This window comes from Panthera leo, chromosome C1, assembly GCF_018350215.1.
Source record: "Panthera leo isolate Ple1 chromosome C1, P.leo_Ple1_pat1.1, whole genome shotgun sequence".
Taxonomy (NCBI): domain Eukaryota; kingdom Metazoa; phylum Chordata; class Mammalia; order Carnivora; family Felidae; genus Panthera; species Panthera leo.
Genome location: NC_056686.1, coordinates 43,390,666 through 43,410,778, shown reverse-complemented (window position 1 = coordinate 43,410,778; position 20,113 = coordinate 43,390,666). Strand labels below are relative to the sequence as shown.

At 41.9% G+C, this 20,113-nt stretch overlaps 1 protein-coding gene and 1 pseudogene across 6 annotated transcripts in view; both read left to right on the top strand.

Annotated features, from left to right (window-relative positions):
* Positions 1–12,031, top strand: part of TMEM59 (transmembrane protein 59) — a 28,767-nt gene extending 16,736 nt beyond the window's left edge. For all 6 annotated transcript variants that reach the window (XM_042951482.1, XM_042951481.1, XM_042951477.1 and 3 more), the window contains 2 exons: positions 473–581; positions 11,386–12,031. In XM_042951482.1, coding sequence (XP_042807416.1) covers positions 473–581; positions 11,386–11,541 — 265 coding nt within the window. In that variant the 3' untranslated portion in view covers positions 11,542–12,031. The remainder of the gene's footprint in view (positions 1–472; positions 582–11,385) is intronic.
* Positions 4,824–7,083, top strand: LOC122227167 (annotated as a pseudogene).
* Positions 12,032–20,113: the final 8,082 nt, after the last annotated feature.

Sequence of the window (20,113 nt, the reverse complement as noted above, 5' to 3'; positions counted from 1 at the left end):
ACTTTTGTTTTTATTATTGTTTCGCAAACAATAGGTCAATTATAGAAAAAACTCCAGTTGCTAATTCTTGTAACTGGCCAATTTTATGATATTTTAAACATAAGAGAAATTTAACTATCTCTTTACTAAGGTATGCTATAATGGGTACAGAATGCCTCATAATAGATGCGCTTTTGTAAATTGGTCCATGGGTTCGAACCCAGCATTGGGCTCTGTGCTGACAGCTCAGAGCCTGGAGCCTGCTTCAGATTCTGTGTCTCCTTCTCTCTCTACCCCTCCCCCACTTTTGCTCTGTCTCTCAACAATAAATAAATATTAAAAAAAAAAAATCTAACAAATAGTTTTAAAGGTAGTACATGTGAAGTTTTAATTGTATTATTAAACTAAATACGTCAGGTTGATTGCCTTTAATTATTAAGAATCTCCTTCTTTTTACATTAGGAAATTTTAACATGACTAACTTGTTTTTCAGTAACTCTGGATGGATTTTAACCACGACTCTCGTCCTCTCGGTGATGGTACTGCTCTGGATTTGTTGTGCAACTGTTGCCACGGCTGTGGAGCAGTACGTTCCCTCCGAGGTAAATTTAATTCCAACCCTTTGGCCGTTTGAAGTATGAGCCATATGATTTACCGTTTTGAACGCCTTATTTGTTAACTAGAAGAACAAGGCCTTTCTGTTAATAGAATGAGAGAAGATTAGGTGGTTTTAATCACACAGATGCGTGTCGGCACACATGGAAATGGCAGGTTTGCAGCAGAAGAATCACTGTTCCCAGTTCTCTGTGATGCTACCAGAGTGACACATATGTTGGCTGGTTTGAGTAAGGTGTCTCTCTCTTTCCCTGGTTTTTTGAGCATAGAGAGAACCTGGTGATACCAGTTTCTAAGGTGATATGTAAGAAGGAAGACTTGTAGAACTACTTAAAATTTTAAATTAATTGCCACAGATGTTCAACAGGAATTGCTGCTTTAGAAGTGACATGGCTGGAGTATTTGGTTTTGAGTTACTGTGTGCTGTTATCTAACCCTGACAGAGGTGGAAGACGATTGTGACTTCCTTGGTAATTAAAATTTGACTGGCCCGAGAAACCTAACTGTGTAAAGGATTTTTGTTTGCGGAAAAGGCTATAATTTGGTGACTCAACTTAGCTTTCAAGAAAAGAAAGTTATTTATGTGACTGTATAGAGAATAATAATGTCTGTTGACATCAAATCCAACTGAAAGAAACTTTAGTTTTCCTGTGCCTCCAAAGTGTAATAGAAAAAGACTTAAAAGAAGAAAGAGAAATTAAAATAGAATCGAATAAACAGTTAGGATGTGCCTACCATGGTGCTTGAGCAATAATAGCCTTATCTGAGTAGACTAGAAAGGTAGTTTTTAAAGGTAGGTTTTATTTAATATAAGGTTACACATGAGTAATGATTACGATATTTCATATTTTTTATTAAGATACTGTGTGATACAAGCAGCTAGAAACTGGGACAGGATAATGTTGGTAACTAACATTTATAGAGTTCTTTAAAATGTACAAAATATTTTCATGTATCTTCTATGTCTAGCAATACTCTGGAGCAGGTTTTCTTATCCATTTTGTAGATGAGTAAATAGGCTTACAAAGTCTAGGTGACTTTCCTGGATTTGCACAGCTATGAAACTATTGAGGCTGGAATTCAGCTCATGTCTTTTGACTTGCGACTCCTGTTTTTTTTCCTGTGTACATACCACCTTTCCCATGGCTAATAAGGTGGCACAAATAGGAAACGTATAAAGTGTTAAGGAAAGCACAGTCTATGTGCGGAGACTGTCAGGGAGGGCTTTTGGATAATGGGGGTCTTGACCTGAATTTTGGAAAATGGCTAGTAAGGTATAGGTTAGCAGAGAGAGGAGGGTGGATAATTTTCCCAAGTACAGGCAAGAATAAGCTGTCAGTGACGGACTGTAAGGAATTGACTTAATTAAAAGAACTTAGGAAATTAAACAAAATGAATAAAGTTAGGATTAGGAAGAACCTTGAACTGTGGACATATTAGAGAATGAGTAAATTTCTATAGAACTCATCTGTTTATGATATGAACATACTAATAACATCCTCTGGCTACATTATCTACTTGTGTTCTTGTTCAGTTCTGTTGTCCATATTTTAATCATTTTTTTCTTCTTGATAAAACCGAAATTACTTATGTAACATAGGAATGCCTTGGCCTGTTCCTTTAGAGCTGCCCCACGCTCTCTCTAAACCCTCGTGACAACAAAGCTACAAACCTCTATTACTAAATCTTTGTTGATCCCCACCCACCCTGTGGCACTTCGTTCCTTGCTTTTTGTATGTCAGCACAGCTCCTCCTCCTTACTCCCCATAGAGATTCCATAGAGATTGGTCTGGAATCCCCAAAATTCCATAGAGATTGGTCTGGAGATTGCCGGGAAGGACTGAATGGCTGGCCTCAGGCAGAATGTACTCTGTAAGTCCACCACAAGCTGGATCCTGGTCCCCAGGCCTGACTGACGTTGAGCACTTTCTCGCAGACACCCTTCTAGGTGTTTTACCTGAATTGGCACATGGAGTCCTTTCAGGAACTCTGTGAGATGGCTGTTGTTATCATTCCCATTTCCCAGGTAGGAAGACTGTAAAAGAGAGTGTTTAATTTCCCCAGTGTCACCTACCAGTAGTGGTGGAACCAGAATTTAAACCCGGGGAATCTGACTCCAAAGCTAGTACCCTGAAGTGTCTTTAGTTAGCCTGAAATCATAAACAGCAGGGTTGATTATGTGGTTCATCTCAGGACTGATCTCCCCGTGGGACCTCTTTGACACTAGGAAGATAGATACCACCCGGACCACGTGGTTCATGTTTTTGCGCCAGGATCTTCAAATTCTCTCCTATCCAAACAGTTCATAGGTGGACATTTCATAGTTTTTCCTCTCTTATCGCCTTATTTGACTTAGTGGAGATGACCGCTTCTCATCGTGGCTTTGGTTACATCTTATAGACCTGGGGCTCTTTCCCTCCCTTTTAGATGACTCTTGATCTTCTCTTCTGTTCAGATGTTGTCTCTGCTCTGATAAATTTTGTTTTGATTGTATAGCTTTAATTCTGTGAGAAATTTTCTCTCCTGTTTTCCAAGTTCTTTGAGGAAGCACCTCACTTGTTGCCACATATGCCCCCACATGCTTGTGATCATAAAACCTAAGGCATCAGCACCACGCAGAGTCCTGTGGGCAGCTGGTATATTCCCCCCAGATACCTGCCATATGGATGTTACTTTCTCACCCCTCTCTAGAACTCTACTGCATATCCTTAACAATCAAAATTATGGCTCCATCTTCAAAGGACCTGTGCTTTTCTAAGAAAATAGATTTTCTAGAAAAACGTATGGAAAACAGCCGCTTAGATTCTCTGCTCTTAGGCTTTACTTTGTAATGCGAAACCACACTTTGGCTAAGTAATAATGTAGTTTTAACTATTGTTTTCTCATTATAAAAATTGCATATATTTACTGTCAAAATTTGTAAAGTACGTATAAAGAAACAAAAAAGTCAGTCACCATCCAAAACTATCATGGTGTTTCCATTTTAGCAGATTTCTTTTCAGCACAAATAATTTTTAATATTGGGAAACCCGGGTGGCTCAGTCGGTTAAGCGTCCGACTTTGGCTCAGGTCATGATCTCATGGTTTGTGGGTTCGAGCCCTGCGTCGAGCTCCATGCTGACAGCTCAGAGCCTGGAGCCTGCTTCTGATTCTGTCTCTGGCTCTCTCTGCCCCTCCCCCGCTTGTGCTCTCTCTGTCTCTAAAATAAATAAATGTTAAAAAATTTTTAATAATAATTTTTAATACATATTGTTAATATTTTGTTCTTGTTTCAAAATATCTCTGTCCCTGGTATTTGTTCCTCTATTTACTGTAAAAAATAGCTGAAAACTTAGTACTAGAAAAATTACTCGGTTTTCTTGGCCAAAAGCCACCTATTTTAAAACTTTACTTTCATAAAGCATTTTTGTTGATTTTATTATTGAAACACAAATTATTTCTGACCCCTCTCCATAGTAACAGGAGACTTCATTTTAAGTTCCACAAGTATAACTCACGTGTGAGCCATGTTACTTATATGTTGTTAAATTACTTACATATATAATCCTGTGTGTTTGTAGGAAATCATAAGCCTGCTGAGAGTCTCTCTTCAGTACTGATCTGGTATCTGAGAGCTCAAACATGAAATATAAAAAGCTTCCTTTTCGGTCACTACAAACAAAGCTTAAAATGGTGGTAATAAAGGTCAAGAGTGTGGTCTTAGGAACTTACTAGCAGCTTTGTTTTTCTTATTTAGGAAAGCTCTCTAATAATTTATCTTTAGCCTGCTTTGCACATAGTAGGTACTCATCATTTATCATTTGATTATAATGACCAGAAAGAGTTGGCAAAGAATTTCATTTGTTTGGTTGATCTTAAAGCAGTGTCATTTATAAAGATTTTGATTCTCTTTTCTCTCCTTTTTTCCTGTTTCACATTTTTTGTGTCATTTTGAAATTTCATGGCATGACGCTTTCTCTTGTTGAGCTATCCATTTAAGATAAAGAGTCGTCATTCATAGTGGCCCTTGTCAGGAAGGTCAAACTTGACATGTGAGATCAGGATGTAGCAGTATTGGATTATTCATTCCTAGAGATCAGAGGGAAATTTTCTGTTGCAACAGATGGTGATATAGGTGCTGTTCAGTGTTCCCATCTGTGTGCTTCCTTTTTTCTTATTTTTCAAGATCGTAATACTCTGATTTCATGCCGTCAGTTAGAAAGGGTTTTATCTCTCTTGAGCAACTCCTATGCAGCCTTGTTGCAGAGTGTGAGCCAGACACAGTCCCTGCCCGCTCTGGTCTGTAGTGCGTGTAGCTTTTCTCCTTTATGGTGCCTGAGGTAGTATACCATGGAGTGGAGAAGATGGAGACTTTTGCCTTCCAGGCAGAAATTGCCTGATTCTTATTTCTTGTCATCAATACTTTTTATTCCAAAAAGGAAGTTTTTCTTTGGGAGTTGATCAGTAATGCTTCTGATGCTTTGAACCAGATTCACTATGAGAGCCTGACAGGCCCTTCCAAGTTGGACAGTGCTAAAAAGTTGAAAATTGACATCCCAGTCCCAAGGAACATAACGCTGACTCTGGTGGACACAGGTTGGCATAACCAAAGCTGACCTCATAAGTAATTTGGGAACCATTGCCAAGTCAGGTACTAAAGCATTTACGGAGGCTCTTTAGGCTGGTGCAGACATCGCCATGATTGGACAGTTTGGTGTTGGCTTTTATTCTGCCTCCCTGGTAGCAGAGAAAGTGGTTGTGATCACAAAGCACAATGATGATGAGCAGTATGCTTGGGAATCTTCTGCTGGAGTCTCCTTCACTGTACATGCAGACCATGGTGAGCCCATTGGCTAGGCTACCGAAGTGATCCTCTACCTTAAGACCGGACACAGTACTTCGGAGAGTCAGGTCAAAGAAGTGGTGAAGAAGCACTCACAGTTCATAGGTTATGTTATCACCCTTTATTTGGAGAAGGAACAAGAGAGAGAAATCATTGATAATGAGGCAGAGGAAGAGAAAGGTGAGAAAGAAGATAAGGATAATGAGGGGAAGCCAAAGACTGGAGATGTAGGCTCAGATGAGGAGGATGATAGCAGGAAGGACAACAAAAAGAAAACAAGACTAAGGAGAAATATATTTGTCAGGAAGAACTGAACAAGACTAAGCCCATTTGGACCATAAACCTGATGATACCACCCAGGAGGAATATGCAGAGTTCTACAAGAGCCTTACCAATGACTGGGAAGACCGCTTGGTAATCAAGCACTTACCTCTAGAAGATGAATTGGAATTCAGAGCATTGCTGTTCATCCCCTGTTGGGCCCCTTTTGACCTCCGAAAGCAAGAGTAAAAAGAAAAATAACAAATTCTCCATCTGCCATCTGTTCATTATGAACAGCTGTGATGAGTTGCTATGGGAGTATCTCAACTTCATCCATGGTTGTGGTTGCCTCTGAGTACCTGCCCCTCAGCATCTCCTGAGAATGCAGCAAAGCAAAATCTCGAAGGTCATTTGCAAAAGCATTGTCAATAAGTGCCTTGAGTTCTTCTCTGAGCTGGCAGAAGACAAGGAGAATTATAAGAAATTGTATGAGCCAATCTCTAAAAAGTTAAAACTTGGAATTCTTCGAGACTTGACTAATTGGCAACTCCTTTCCGAGCTGCTGCACTGTCACACCTCCCAGTCTAGAGATGGGGTGAGTTCTCTGTCAAAATATGTCTCTCACATGAAGGAGACCCAGAAGTCCATCTGTTACATCACTGGTGAGAACAAAGAGCAGGTTGTCAACTCTGCTCTTGTGGAGCAAATGTGGAAGCAGGGCTTCAAGGTAGATGACTGAGCCTACTGACTATACTGCACGTAGCAGCTCAAGGAGTTTGATGTGAAAAGTCTGGTCTCAGTTACCAAGGAGGGCGTGAGCTACCTGAGAATGAAGAGGAGAAGAAGAAAATGGAGGAGAGTAAGGCCAAGTTTGAGAACCTCTGCAAACTCATGAAAGAAATCTTGGATAAGAAGGTGACAGTTTCCAGTAGGCTTACGTCTTCACCCTGCTGCATTATGACTAATGCACTTAGCTAACGCGGAACAGATCATATCCCAGGCACTTTGGGATAACTCTACAATGGGCAATAGGATGGCCAGAAAGCGCCTGGAGCTTAACACTGACCACCCCGTTGTGCAGACACTGCACCAAAAGGCAGAGGCACATAAGAATGATACGGTTGTCAAGGATCTGGTGGCGCTGGTATTTGAAACTCCACTCCTGTCTTCTGGCCTGCCACTTGAGGATCCCCAGGCCCACTCCAGCTGTCTCTACCTCATGGTCAAACTAGGCCCGGGCATTGATACACATGAAGTGGCAGCACAGGAACCCAGTGCTGCTCTTCCTGATGAGAGCCTCCCCTTGAGGGTGACGAGGATGCCTCCCGCATGGAAGAAGTAGATGAGGGGGCGCCTGGGTGGCTCAGTTGGTTAAGCGTCCCGACTTCGGCTCAGGTCATGATCTTGCGGTCCGTGAGTTCGAGCCCCACGTCAGGCTCTGTGCTGACTGCTCAGAGCCTGGAGCCTGTTTCAGATTCTGTGTCTCCCTCTCTCTCTGACCCTCCCCCGTTCATGCTCTGTCTCTCTCTGTCTCAAAAATAAACGTTAAAAAAAAATTTAAAAAAAAAAAGTAGATGAGGAGTTTCTGCTTGCAGAAGTTGTGCCCTCAGCATAGTGTCCCCATGGCTCTCCTAGTAGCCCTGAGTGGCTCTGGGCTACCTCGTTCCCTCTGCTGATACCTAGTGGGTTTTTTTCCTCTCCTGTCTTTCTAAGGCAGTATCCAAGGGCCTCAAACCCTATTTCTTCCCACATTTGACATTAGGTTTGGATGTATGTTGTGGGGGGTTTTGTTTATTTTGTTCAGAATTCTAACTGCAAAATAAGATGCAGTTTTCTACAAAGAAGAAAGGCTTTTAGAAGACTCCTAATAACATTCATGTTAGTATATCACATACATTTATGAGTAACTTGATATGTGCCAAGCTCTGTTCAAGGCACTAGAGATACAATTGAGAATATTATGATCAAGATGGAATGATAAAGGCTTCCAAGACCTGGGAAGTAGAGTAAATATGTCTTAAACTGTAATAAGGGGGCACCTGGGTGGTTTAGTCAGTTAAGCATCAGACTCTTGATTTCAGCTCAGGTCATGATCTTGTAGTTTCCTGAATTCAAGCCTTAAGTCAGGCTCTGCACAGTCAGCACAGAGCCTGCTTGGGATTCTTCCTGTCTCTCTGCCCCTCCCCTGCTTGTGTTCTCCCTAAAAGTAAATAAATTTAAAAATAAAAAACTGTAATAAGCATTATTTTTTTAACTTAAAAAAGACCAAAAGCCGTGCTGTTCTGAAGTATTAAGTCTGATTAGAGTCAGAAAATCAGAAAACAGTGTAAATGCCACAGCTTTTAAATGCAAATTCTGTTAAGAAACTGAGTTTGAGAGATTTAAGTAACTTATCCACGATCCCATAACTGGTTAGTGGCAGAACGAGGCCTAAAACCCAAATACATGTTTATTAATTTACTTTTTAACTTGTAGAAGTACTAATGCATGTGAATTAAATTGTCTTCCTTTTCTTCACTTCTCAGATAAACCAGTTAATAGTTTAACAATTTTTCCAAGTAGCTGCCACTTTTTAATTTTATCTTCCGTTTTTATTTTTGTCTTTGATCTTCTATTTTATCTTCCATTTTTTGTTTTATCAACTTCAGACATCATCTAAGGTCTTCCTACTGAAGAATGAGGAACTTGGTTCACTTATACTCTGTCCCACCTCACCTTGTCTCTCCATGCTCTTGTTTTTGTAATGTGAATTTTGTACACTTCTAGTGATCTACTTGAACTCCTCATACTTCCTTACCTTCTCCTTTCTTCCCGTAGTCTCTCTCTCAGTTTTCATTAGTTATTATGACCCTTGACAATAAAATGTAAATATTAATTATTTATATATCCCTCTGTGCTTTTCTAATAGATTAGTTTGAAAAATTAAAATCCAGGGGCGCCTGGGTGGCTCAGTCGGTAAGTGTTCGATTTTGGCTTAGGTCATGATCTCATGGTTCAGTAGACCCCACATCAGGCTCTCTGTCAGTGCACAGCCTGCTTCAGATCCTCTGTCCCCCTCTCTCTCTGCCCCTCCGCCCACCCACCCCCCACCCCTACATGTGTGCTCTCGCTCTCTCTCGCTCTCTCTCAAAAATAAAAATAGGGTGCCTGGGTGGCTCAGTCGGTTAAGCTTCCAGCTCTTGATTTCAGCTCAGGTCATGATCTCACAGTTTGTGAGTTTTCGTCAGACTCTGTGCTGACAGCATGGAGCCTGCTTGGGATTCTCCTTTCTTCCTCTCTCTCTCTGCCACTCCCCTGATCATACTCTCTCTGTATCTCTCAAAATAAATAAATAAAAACTTTTAAAAAATATTAAAAACATTAAAATCCAGTAGATAGCATTTACAATATGATTATGTAAATATGCAAAATAGAACCAAATACAGTGGTGATTAGAGTCACATAAAAGCAAATGTAAACCTGAATTACTTAAAATTTTCCCAAGAGAATCTTCCAAATATCTTTGCTTAATGGAACCTTTTATTGTTTTGTTCTAGCCTTCTTCTCATTTTCTAAGTCATCTCAACTGCTACTGTTTCTCGTATTCGGTGTGTTTTGCTTTCTTGAATTCTTTTATTTTGCTGGAGTACTTTCTTAAGTAGTTGTTTTTCATAAAGGATACTTGGATGGTAAACTTACCAAGTTAACACTTTTGAAAAGCTCTGTTGTACACGCATATTTAATTGGAATTTGAGAGTTCAGAGTAGTCACAAAATCAGTATACCTACTGGTTACAGAGTGTCCATATACTCCCATTCATTTCTCTGCACACATTTTACACTTTTACCCTGTTCTAGGTAGCTTCTTCCACGTGGATGTTTGAGATCACTGAAACTGGTCCTGGTCACTGCTTCAAGGTCTAAATGCCGTTAGGGTCGTGAAAGTATCTCTCTCACCGTGCCCCAGAGCAAATTAGCGCCTGTTAGTTCTGGGGTTTAAGGGGAGGCCACAGCATATCAGATTTATGTCCAGTCCATCAACCACTGAATTTGTCTGGAAGATACTCCCTTACTGGAAAAGTGTAAGGTACTGGGCTGCCTCCTTGTTGTAGAATAGTTGTTGCCTTGCAACCATAGGCAGCAGGCTACATCTGAAACACGTTCAAGTAAACAACCATCGTGACGATCTCTTGTAGAACATTTTCATCACCCCAGAAAGAAACGTCCTACTTACTAGTAGTCTCTCCCCACTGCCTCCCAAGCACCACCACTACCACCACCACCCTGAGCCATAGACACCCAAAATGTGGTCTCTTATGAATGACCTCTTTCACCTACCATAATGTTTCCAGGGCTCATCCATGTTATAGCATGTAGTAGTATTCATAGATACTTAACCTCATGAAAGTGCTCTTTATTCAGCATCTTTTAAAAGTACCTTTCTGGGGTGCCTGGGTGGCTCAGTCGGTTAAGCGTCTGACTTCGGCTCAAGTCATGATCTCACGGTTCGTGAGTTCAAGCCCTGCATCGGGCTCTGTGCTGACAGCTTGAAGCCTGGAGCCTGCTTCAGATTTGTGTGTCCCTCTCTCTCTGCCTCTCCCCCGCTCACTCTCTGTCTCTCTCTCTCCTTCAAGTATAAAAATAAAAACATTAAAAAATTTTATAAAAGAAAATAAATAAAAAGTAAAAGTACCTTTCCAACATCAAGTACTTCTAGGTGGTTTTGCTTTATAATGTAGTCAATTTCCCTGTCAATAGCATCAGCACTTCAATTTTTTTTTTTTTTTAACGTTTTATTTATTTTTGAGATGGGGAGAGACAGAGCATGAACGTGGAGGGTCAGAGAGAGGGAGACACAGAATCTGAAACAGGCTCCAGGCTCTGAGCTGTCAGCACAGAGCCCGATGCAGGGCTCGAACTCACGGACTGTGAGATCATGACCCGAGCCAAAGTCGGCCGCTTAACCGACTGAGCCACCCAGGCGCCCCAGCACTTCAATTTTTAACTGATAGATTCAGAGGTTTGTTGCTGTATGACTTAACAAAACTACCCATTATTTAGTAAAAACTTCTCACTTTGCTTTTCTGCCTTTAGGAGATAGACCTAGTCTAAATAGGCCTACTCTGAAAAGATATTAATGTTGCCATTATACTCCAGTGAGTTTTATGATATTTACATTGATTCTGTTTTATGCTTTCATTCTTTTGTTGGCAATATCTTCTTGAATATGATAGTAACAATTTGAGGAGCTTTTTATATATTTCTGAAGACCTTTGTATCGATGTTAAAGTGTTTCATGTATATCCTTTATTCTACTCATAGCTTTTTAAAAATATCCTTTTTCAATGTGTCAAGTTAAAACTTACCCCACATCTCATTCAGAGAACTAAGATCTTAAAGGAATCGATCGCCTGACATATCAAATATCCAGAATCAGTGCTCTTGGTTTGACCACACTAATTCCACTGAAACCTGAGCAATTTTTCTTGATACTCAGTTGCTATACCTCTATGTATTTTAAGCTGGGACCTGTGGAAAAATTTTCTTTGGCCATCCATTGGGAGCTGAATCGCTTATCAGTAACATTGAGTAAAAGCATTCTTCATTCTTGAGGACGTCGGTAGAGTTTTTGTTTCTGTTTTACCAAATACCTGTAGATTAAATTACTATTTGAGGATGTACTCAGAGAGGTTCTTAACTATTGTAATACGCATTGATTTTCTTTTGCAGAAGCTGAGTATCTATGGTGACTTGGAATTTGTGAACGAACAAAAGCTAAACAGATATCCAGCTTCCTCTCTGGTGGTTGTTAGATCTAAAGCTGAAGACCATGAAGAAGCAGGGCCTCTACCTGCAAAAGTGAATCTTGCTCATTCAGAAATTTAAGCTTTTTTTTTTTCTTTTTTAAAGTAAAGGGTAATAGACATCTACATTTCCCTTCCTCATAGAGCTTTTAAAAATGGTTTCATTGGATATAGGGCTTAAAAATCACTATAAACTGCAAATAAAGTTACCCAGATCTGTGAAGACTGTATTTGCTGTAACTTTATCTGTAATTTCTTTTCTAGTAATTTAAGAGACAGATATTTGAGATTGCATTTTTATTTTACTAATATCTGTAGCTATTTTATTATTTACATTGTTTTGTTTGTTTTTTTTTCTTAGCCAAATTGTGTAAGTTGATCATTGCTCTTCCCCTCCTCCTACCATGATAGTATCTGTCGTCTTAGTTAATAAACTGAATACTCGGTAGGATTTGATGCTTCTGCTCAGAAATGGCCCACAAGCTGTATTTTGAAATTTAGCAGGAAATGCCCTTTATGACACTACATTTTCAGTTGTGTTGACTGAAGTCATTAAAATTTTATTTGAATAATTATGTGCCAAAATTTGAGTTAATATACTCTTGATTTTCCAGATCTTCCCCTTTCACCCCAACCCAACCTAGAAAAGAATTATGAAATGTTCTATGTCTGTCGCTATATAATATGATGATCAGAGAACAAACTGAAGCAAAAATGACTCTCTCAGAAGTTCATTTTATGTTATTTTGTATAGGCTATAGAGTTTTTGCTGGATGAGTAGTTCCAAAAAACGATTTTTCTGTGTTAGAAAGCATATCAAGTATAAGTTTCAGAGAAAACCTTTCATGTTGATGGTAAGAATTAGACTCTTTGGGATGCAGAATTAAGTATAGATTTCACTTGTCAGAGACTGTTGTTATCATCATTCCTTTAACCTACAATAATTCAGATTTAAAAAGAAGAGTGACATTAGGCGACATAGTACACCACAGTCCGAACGTGATTCTGTGTCATTATACCATGGAATGTTAAAGAACTTTGCAGACCACTACTTTCCCTACTCATAGGGCGTTGCGTGCCAGCACTCTGCAGAGTGAGTCACACGCTTACCTTCCAGCCGAGTCATCAGCTTTCTCTGAGTCAGAAGAAAATAGGGTTAACTAATCAAGTGACACTTTGGTCATAAAATGATGGGTTTTATTTTTTAAAATAGTTTGTCTAGATTTGAAAGACAGAGGGTTTGAAAGTATGCGAACACATCCAGAACGGGTAGAAGGAAGGAATTATTAAGCAGTTGTCGAGCAGTCATTGTCTCTTTCTTATTTTTTGTAGAAAACAGTTGAAAAACCTGAGGAATAGATTGGAGTTATCTAAAAACACACACAGTGGTCTTACTTTCCCACCCGTGGTACATACTTAATGTTCCTTAGTCAGGCACAGGTTTTATTGTGATGCATCCAGTGAAGCATGCTGCGAGGGAAGTACACCAGATGATGCAAATTTATAGTAGCCTGAGAACCCACTGTTAGGGAGGGCCTTCCTTATAAAACACTACAAAGGAATGCGTAGATAAGACGGAGCAACTGGATAGTTGTCCTAGATTCTCCCACCTTCTCTTGGTCTTAATTCTCTTTGCTTCTCGAATGAGGTACCCCGGAGACACTCTCCTCTAGAAAGTATCGATCCAAGTTTAGACAAACTATCCCCTCTTGTGTATGAGATATTTCCATATATGTGGAAATACCCAATCATTCCTGCTATTTAGTAGGCATGCAAATATTTGTGTTCTGACTTTTTATTTTAGTATGAAACCAAAAAGACATTTTCGGAAAGAGTTTAGCTTAAAAAAAAAACTCCTCCCCCCCCCAACAAAATACACACAACATAAAAATGTTTGACTTGAAATTCCAAAAGAAGCAACGAAACCAGTTCCTTTTTTTTTTTTTTTTTTTCCTTCTTTTAAAGTTAGCCCTTTTGGGGCATCGGGGTGTCTCAGTTGGTTAAGCCTCCAACTCTTGATTTCGGCTCAGATCATGATCTCACGGGTTCATGGGTTCAAGCCCCGCGTTGGGCTCCATGCTGTCGGGTGCGGAGCCTGCATGGGATTCTCTCTCTCTCCCTTTCTCTCTGGCCCTCCCTCTCTCTCTCAAAATAAATAAACTTAAAAAATAAATCAATAAAGTTTAGCCCTTGTTGGATGAGCCCATCTTCACTTGTTGCCATGAGACAGGCAGCACCTTCTTTCCTACCACACAGCATCTTCTTGAGAATCTTGTCTTGGCCCTGGACAAATTATCAAGACCCTTGAGTCTATGACTCAAACTCCCCACACTCCAAAGATCTTGGATCAGGTCCCTGGTCTAAGACACATACTAACTCAGGCAGTTACAGAGACTAGTATTCCCTATAATGAAGAATGTAAGCCCCAAGAATCCCAATCTTTTCACAAAACTTTATGGACATCTTTTGTTTAGGATACACTTTTTTCCCCAGGAAATTAGAAATGGCCAGATTATCTGGCCTATCAATCCTGTCTCAGAAATTCCTATGATACATTATCAGCCGACCTGAGCTTTCGATCATCATGTGAAACCTGTTTTACTCTGAGCTGATAGTCTAACCAAAAGCAAACAACTTTATCCTTTGTTATTGGTCTGGCTTTATCTCAGATATATGTGCCATTTCCATTATGATTTTTGTAATATATAAAATAGCTCTGTTAGGATTTTTATGAGCTGTTGTGTATCTTAGGGCATATATTGGGAATCTTGACCTAAAGGTTTCTAGACCTTTTCTGATAAAATTAACCAGTCCCCCTCACTTTTGGAGCAATCTATAAAACAGTCTCATCTGAGTCCCAACCCCCACCCCCACCCCCGCCACACACACACACACACCATGGCAGTGAGTGATTTTGTGCAGGGATCCTGTTCCCGGTTCACAGTGTAACCATCCAACAACCACTTGAGAGCCTGAGTGTCAGGCCCTATGCCAGGTGATAGGACTTTAGCAACAAACAAGACTGGTTGCTCAAAGTCTGGGGAAGGAGATGACTATTAATGTGATAAGGGCTATGAGCAGATAAGCATAGAAGTACTATGGGAAGACCCCTAACCTTAATTTGTGGGAGGAAGTCGTATCCAAGCTTAAACCTGGAGGAGAAAGGAAAGCCAGACAAAGAAGTATCCCAAGCAGTGGGAGCAGTGCGCACAAAGACCTAGACATGTGAGGACTGCAAATTGGTCGGTGGGTTGAGACAGAGTACGCAAAACCATAACGATAGATGGTGCTGGGCGGGCAAAATAATAAAGGACCTTCTTAAACCCAGACTTGATCCTGAGCATGACAGAAAGCCATAGGAAGGTTTGAAGCAAGTTATAGCGTTTTAGAACAGATTCACTTGACAGCAACGTTGAGGATAGACCAGAGGGGCAAGTTCAGAAGCCAACAATAGCGGTTCTGTAGTAACCTCTAGAATCTATTAAATTATGTACTTATTCAGCCACACCAAAATGGGAAATTCCATTCCTTTCCCAGAGTTCTTTTTTTTTTAATGCCCAATAATCCTGTTTAATTTTACTTCACATATATTTTTGAGTCCTTATCTCTAAGTCTCTCTGCCCCTCCACATTACTGTTTGGATGGTAAACCCTAGGACCGGTGTCTGGGTCCTGGTCACAAGCTAAGTGTTACCAAGCCAACTGGGAAGGCTGTTCCATGAAGCCCAAGCTTCTTACCAGACTTACGTTGGGCTACATTTTTAAACTGCAATGCTAGGTCAAATTCTCACCATCCTCAAATTCTAGGTTTGCCAACCCAGTCTCTTCCAACCCAGTGTGCTCCTGAGCCCCTCCCACAAGCTTTCCAGTTGCTAAGGGTGTCATGTTTACATTTGAGTATCATCAACATTTGAGTTACCTTTTTTTATCTTTCTTTCCTTGACCACTTGTTCTAGAGTCTGGGGGTGGAGGTATGTACAGTAATGGAGATTGAAATAGTGGGAAATGCAGACTTCCGTGAGAAGCTAGATTGTACGATGAATGTGCATTTTCTGACTCCTTGTGATAATTATACTGGGAGGTGCAGTGTATATACCTTTTCTGAAAGTTGTGATTGTTGAAGTCAGCTCCATACATTTCAAATTAAGTGCTCTCTTCCTGTGATGTTGATGACTTGTTTAGAGCAGGCGTTCTTAACCCTGTTCAGGCCGTGGGCCTTCTTGGCGATCTGGTGAAGACTGTGGGCTCCTTAGAACAATGTTTTCAAATGCATAAAACTAAATATGAAGGACTGCAAAGGACACTAATGATGTTAAAATATAGTTCTTAAGAGACTTTTGAAATGTTGTGGTTGTGTATATAGCTATTTCTTTATTAACACATAAATTAAGGTCTAGTGGTGGTTCTAAAACCTCTGTAATTTCAAAGTGATTGCGAATTATTATTTTGAAATATCTGCAGCAACTGTAATATGATCTCTAAATGTCTGTGATTTCTATTGGTGACAAAGTCACAGGTACTTCTCATATACTGTCGATTGTTGCCTGTATTTCATAACTGAAGGAAATGATAGATTTCAGTTAGAAGTTAGTGAAAATAAAGATTTAATTTTTTTCCCATTCAAGTTTGCTGAATCCTTGGTTTAAAGGATGTCTAACTTTTGTCATTTTTTATAAGATTTTATTGAAATTCCAGTTCACCTACAGTTTTACTTTGTCATTTTAGGAGCAAAATATTTTTGTTTGCTTCTTCAATTCTAAATTATTTGGGTTTTTTTGTTTGTTTTTGTTTTTTTACTGTTTCCTGTGTGCTTTTTATACTTGAATTGTTCTGCAACATTGGAACAGCAATAATTGAAGGCTTGGGCAGAAAGAAAACAGCGACTGATTAGACATGAGAGGTTTCCACAAAAGCTCGATAATGTTACCTCAAGATGTACCATCAGGCAGTCATTGCTGGAGCCCACATCTGTTGAATCACAATGCTTAAGTATGTCAACTTCAATAACGTGAGGATCATCTGCATTAAACTATATTACAATGCTATCTTGGAGAAGTGTCTGCTTAGATCTATCACAATGGCGTTTGTCACTTCTGCCAAGCCCTTCAGAGCAGTCTCACTATCACGTTAAATGGGTGCTTACAACATTCTTCTAGGAAAGCAGGCTGGGACCCGCTATTCCCATTCTAGCCTTGGCGTCGACAGTCTCGGAGAGGAGAGACGGCCAGCCAGCGCTCCCCAACTTATAGGGGAGGAGTGATAAATGCCGAGGCAGGGACCAGGCCTCACTCTAGGGGGGTCTGGAAGGAGATCTCTCCGGTTCCCGGGTCCATGTAATAGTGGCACCCATTAGCATTCTCCAACTCAGTGTTGGGCACTGGACTGAGAAGCAGTCCTAGCGGATCTCTCTGTGATTGTAAACAAACCAAGGCCTCCAGAAACAATATTGCAGGGAGCGGAGCTCTTTTCACATAGGGGCTCTTACTTCATAATACACGTAGCCCTTTGAGGTAAGTGTCCTTATCTCCATCCTTCAGATGAGGAAAGATTGCAAGAGGCTGTGACTTGCCACCTTAAATGAGTTAGTACTAATCTGACAGAGTTGGGATGAAAACCCCGGTGTGTCTGACAAGCTGAGGTTTGCTGATCTCACATCTAGGGGGTCTCTCCTAGCCACAGCTGGGCTAAGACAGAACCCCACAGGGTAAGGTATATAGGGAAAGGTAAATCCAGGGAGGAGGGAGAGTCAAATCTTTATCAAGTGAGGTTTTTACCCGGATCTGGGCACAAAAGGTGGATTTAGAAAGGCAGAAGGATGGGGCGCCTGGGTGGCTCAGTCAGCTGAGTGGTTGAGCATCCAACACTTGATTTCCACTCAGGTCATGATCTCACAGTTCATGGGTTTGAGCCCCCTGTCGGGCTCTGTGCTGGCAGTGTGGAACCTGCTTGGGATTCTCTCTCTCTCTCTCTCTCTCTCTCCCCTCTCCCCTGCTTGCCCACTCTCTGTCTCAAAGTAAATAAACTTCCAAAAAATCTTAAAAAACAAAAAAAGGCAGAGAGAGCCAGCAGAAGTCACTCTAAGTAAGTGACAAGCTATAGTCTGGAGAGAGATGTATAACCCATGTAACAGTTTACTCAAATCCAGCATAAAGAAATCCATAAATCAGTAAGAAAATGACACACCGCCCATAGAAAAATGAACAACAGATAGGAAAAAGCAACACACCAGGGAGGAAATCCGCACGACCCGTGTATAAAAAAGAGCGGCACAAAAGCATGGAGTAGGACAAGGCTTTCCAAACTGAATGTGCTTTTGAATCTCCTGAGACTCTTGTTAAGATGCAGGTTCTGGTTTGGTAGGGCTGGAGTGAGACCCCAGTTCTAAACAGCTCTCAGATGATGCACATGCTGTTTGGAGAAGTGAGGGTGTGGGTACAGGTAGGGTGTGAACTTTCCAGCCAGCCATTTCTGTATCTTGGCTCTGCCTCTTTTTTTTTTTTTTAATTTTTTTAAATGTTTTTATTTATTTTTGAGCAGAGAGAGGCAGAGCATGAGCAGGGGAGAGGCAGAGAGAGAGGGAGACACAGAATCTGAAGCAGGCTCCAGGCTCCGAGCTGTCAGCACAGAGCCTGACGCGGGGCTCGAACTCACGGACTGTGAGATCATGACCTGAGCCGAAGCCAGACGCTTAACCGACTGAGCCACCCAGCCGCCCCGGCTCTGCCTCTTTTCATCTGTGAACCTTCGGCAAGTCACTTAATGTCCCCGTGCCTCAGCTTCCTCATCTGTAAAATGGACATGGTAGTCCCCGTAGTCTGTGCTTGGGAGGAGCACAGACTCGTATGTAAACGAGTCAACATACATACAGCCTGTAGCACAGCGAGTGGCAAAAGCGAACGCTCCGTAATTGTCAGTGATTAGTGGCAGCAGTAGTACTTAATAGAGATGTACAAATTAAACCAGAGATACGATTTTTGAACCTACCAGACACAGGTGTTTGAAAGTCTGACCACTTCAATGCTGGGGAGACGGGAGGCAGAAACTCCCACACACTGCTAATGGGCGTGCAAAGCAGTTTGGCAAATTCTGGTAAAACTGAGGTGTCCTTACCATGTGATTGTGTGTGTGTGTGTGTGTGTGTGTGTGTGTGCGTGTGTGTGTAGAGAAGGCAGCAGCATTGTAAAAATCAGCCCCTGGAAGCATACAGGGCATAGTCAGGAAACTGATGGACTGCAGGGAGGGAAGGAAGGGAATAAACACGACTGGGGAGAACAGAAGCCTTTGATTTTGCTAAACTTAATAGTAAAGACATCTGAAGCAAAAATGACTAAGTCTTGCCCTCTGTTAACTCCGGGGGTAGGTACATGATTATTTGTTACATGATTCTTCCTACTTTTCTGTGATAAGTTTTGGAGACTCTTTTTTTTTCCCAAGGGAGGGAAGAGGGGAAGAAGGGAGAAGTGAGAGTAAATAGGGAAAGGGCGCCTGGGGGTGGTACTGGGTGTTGAGTGGGGAGGACAGAGAGGTCCTTTTATTGGGGCACCACCTTTCTTCTGGAATGAATGGATAGGAAGCTTAGAGATATAGATGAGAAAGCTGAAGCTCAGAGAGGTTGGGTAACCGACCTGTCAGAGGCCACACAGCCAGCGTGGGACCATTTGGACGCTCAGCTCCAAAGCTCCTGTTCTTGCCGGAAGGTGGCTCCAGCAGGCCCCAGCCAAGGCCAAGGGAGCTCAGCAGCGTTGCCCAAGGGAACCCATGGTAGACGTCTCTGCTCAATCTTAAAACCCTGAGTCCTGACCTCAGAAACCCTGCGAACCCCGTGCGCCAGACATCCTCTACCAATCAGTTGCCATTGGCACACCAGATGGGATCTAGCCGGCATCTTTAGCAGATGGTGTGGCGCGTCCCGCCCATAGCCCTCAGCCCTTTCCATGTCAGGGCACATCAACCTAGCCCGCATCTCTGCGCCTGAGGCAGGCCAGCGGTGCCAGGAGTGAGTACCCTCCGGCGAGTCTCAGGCAGTGACTAGCACGAGCGGGCAGATAAATACCCCAGTGCCCTGGCCTTCAGGTGGGGGAACTCTTAGGTACCCGTCGTGGGAATGTGCTCGATACCATGCCCGTTACGGGGTCCTTCCTTTCCCCGTCTCACTTCCCGCACTCCCCAGCTGGCATTTCCAGGCATCACTCCCAATTAAGCCTATTTGCCTTTCAGTCTGGTCTTATGGTCTGATTATAGGAGTCCCCAGCTAAGACGCCCCCTTCGTCTAGTCTAAGCTTTTCACCTACGCACGAGGAAACTGAAGCTCCGCGAAGGGGAGCCACTCACCCACAGCAGCGCCAGTGGCAGGGCCCTCAGGAGAGCCTGCGGGTTTAGCCCTTCCCAGAGCCGCTGCCTCCAGAGGGCTGCCCATCCCGCCCTACCGCAGGCGCATCTGGTACTTAATATCCCAATGCAAAAGAGAAGGTCAGTCACAGGTTAGACAACCCCTGGGTATCAGAGGCAGGCTGCAGAGGGACCTTCCCTGGAGGCCCCAACGGACACCTCTCCTCCCTTGGTCCTCCAACCAGTCCCTTAAGCTCCCTGGGCCTTGGTCTCCCCAGCGGTGGGATGAGGGTTGGGCGGCAGGGGTTTTTTAGGTGAGCAACCTGC